Source organism: Malurus melanocephalus, unplaced genomic scaffold (genome assembly GCF_030028575.1).
Source record: "Malurus melanocephalus ecotype Western Australia unplaced genomic scaffold, MMel_1.1 scaffold_906, whole genome shotgun sequence".
Taxonomy (NCBI): Eukaryota; Metazoa; Chordata; class Aves; order Passeriformes; family Maluridae; genus Malurus; species Malurus melanocephalus.
Window position 1 is genome coordinate 90,803 of NW_026624138.1, and position 1,426 is coordinate 92,228.

Consider the following 1,426-nt stretch of genomic DNA (forward strand, 5'->3'; position numbering starts at 1 on the left):
TGCTGCACTGACCCGTGGCGTTGGTCTGCACGTAGATGATCTCGCTCTTGGCGCCGTAGGTGCGCCGCTCGTCCGAGAAGGTGACCAGGGTTTTSACAAACACGGCGTACTGAGTCCAGGGCTTGAGGCCCCGCAGCAGCCAGCCAGGCTGGGCCTGGGCTTTGGGCTCGTTGGAACGGGGGGGAGGATCAACATCCACCACTGTCCAGCTGTTGGAGCCACAGGCATCCTGTCCATCGAATTCTGTCACGTTCTGGTAGGGACTTGGGGAAAGAGAAGGCTCCAGTTAACAGAATCCACACTGTTATCCTCAAAATCCTCATTCCTAAACACACCACTGCAAGTTAGCACYCTTTACCCTTTAGAGAAAATAATATTATCTCGTTGTGTTGATTCTGAAAGGGAGGCATTGGGAGCTTTGTTACCTCTGACAGCATCACAGAGCAGGTTCTGTGCCACACACGACCCCAACAATTAAATCCAGGCTAATTATTGCCAGCTTGATGAAAATCAGCTTGGCTACCTTGATTCTRAAAGAATCTGTCCCACCTCACAGGGAATAAACCCGTCAGCATCCCATGGGGATGACAAACTCCATGGAYTGAGTACATCCAGAATATCAAGAATAAGTTTGGATTGCTCTAAAATAAGATTATTGTGACTGTGCACCAGTCAGGAATCCTAATGAACATTTTTTAAAGGAAAAMCATTGGAAATTTTAGTGTAGGAGCCACAAAATCAGAGACTGAAGAGCTTTGCCCACAGCAGGTTTGACATCCACCCTCCAGTGCCAAATGTCACTTGTGGGAGCCCAAAAGGCTCCTGGGGTCACTCACGCCTCTTTGTAGAACAGCATAAATCCCAGCAGGTCACGGAAATCAGGGGGCCAGTAGGGCTCCCACTTCAGCAGGATCTTGTCGTGGGAAGTCCTGATGGAAGAAAATTTCAGCAGCTCATTTTCACCTGGAACGAAAGAGAAGCGACAATAATTTTATAAAGGCTAAAAAATGAAATGTTTTCAATTAACTTAGAGGTTTAAGATAAATATGAGAATGCTGGCACTGAGAAGAGTTGCCCAGTAAAACCTTATCTTTGATGCAGTTCCTACCTCAAATCAGGGGTTGGAATTGATGCTGTGTTAAGGTTCCTGCCAGCTTAAATCTTTTTATGATTTCAGGAACTGATTCCAAAAAATAAAAATAACTCTGTAGAAGACCTGAACCAAATTCTAAAAAGGGGGAAACCTAAAGGTGACCATTTTACAGTTTATGRTGATCTGCACAGCTGAAACCAGAAGGCAAGAGGCCACAAAAATGAAGCAGGAGAATCTCCAGCCTTGGCTAGGAGCAGTGAGGTCCCTCTGCCAACAGGAGGGTGGTGTTTGCAGGGGGATGGAGCCCAAGGGACATGGCACCATGGTTTGTGC

The 1,426-nt window shown here is 46.8% G+C and overlaps 1 protein-coding gene across 1 annotated transcript in view; it reads right to left on the reverse strand.

Annotated features, from left to right (window-relative positions):
• The window catches only part of INSR (insulin receptor), a 49,335-nt gene that overhangs the window by 17,026 nt on the left and 30,883 nt on the right, over positions 1–1,426 (reverse strand). The window contains exons 5-6 of the mRNA XM_057386075.1: positions 837–963; positions 13–263 (exon numbers count right to left, since the gene is read on the reverse strand). Of these exons, the coding sequence (XP_057242058.1) occupies positions 13–263; positions 837–963 (378 nt within the window). The remainder of the gene's footprint in view (positions 1–12; positions 264–836; positions 964–1,426) is intronic.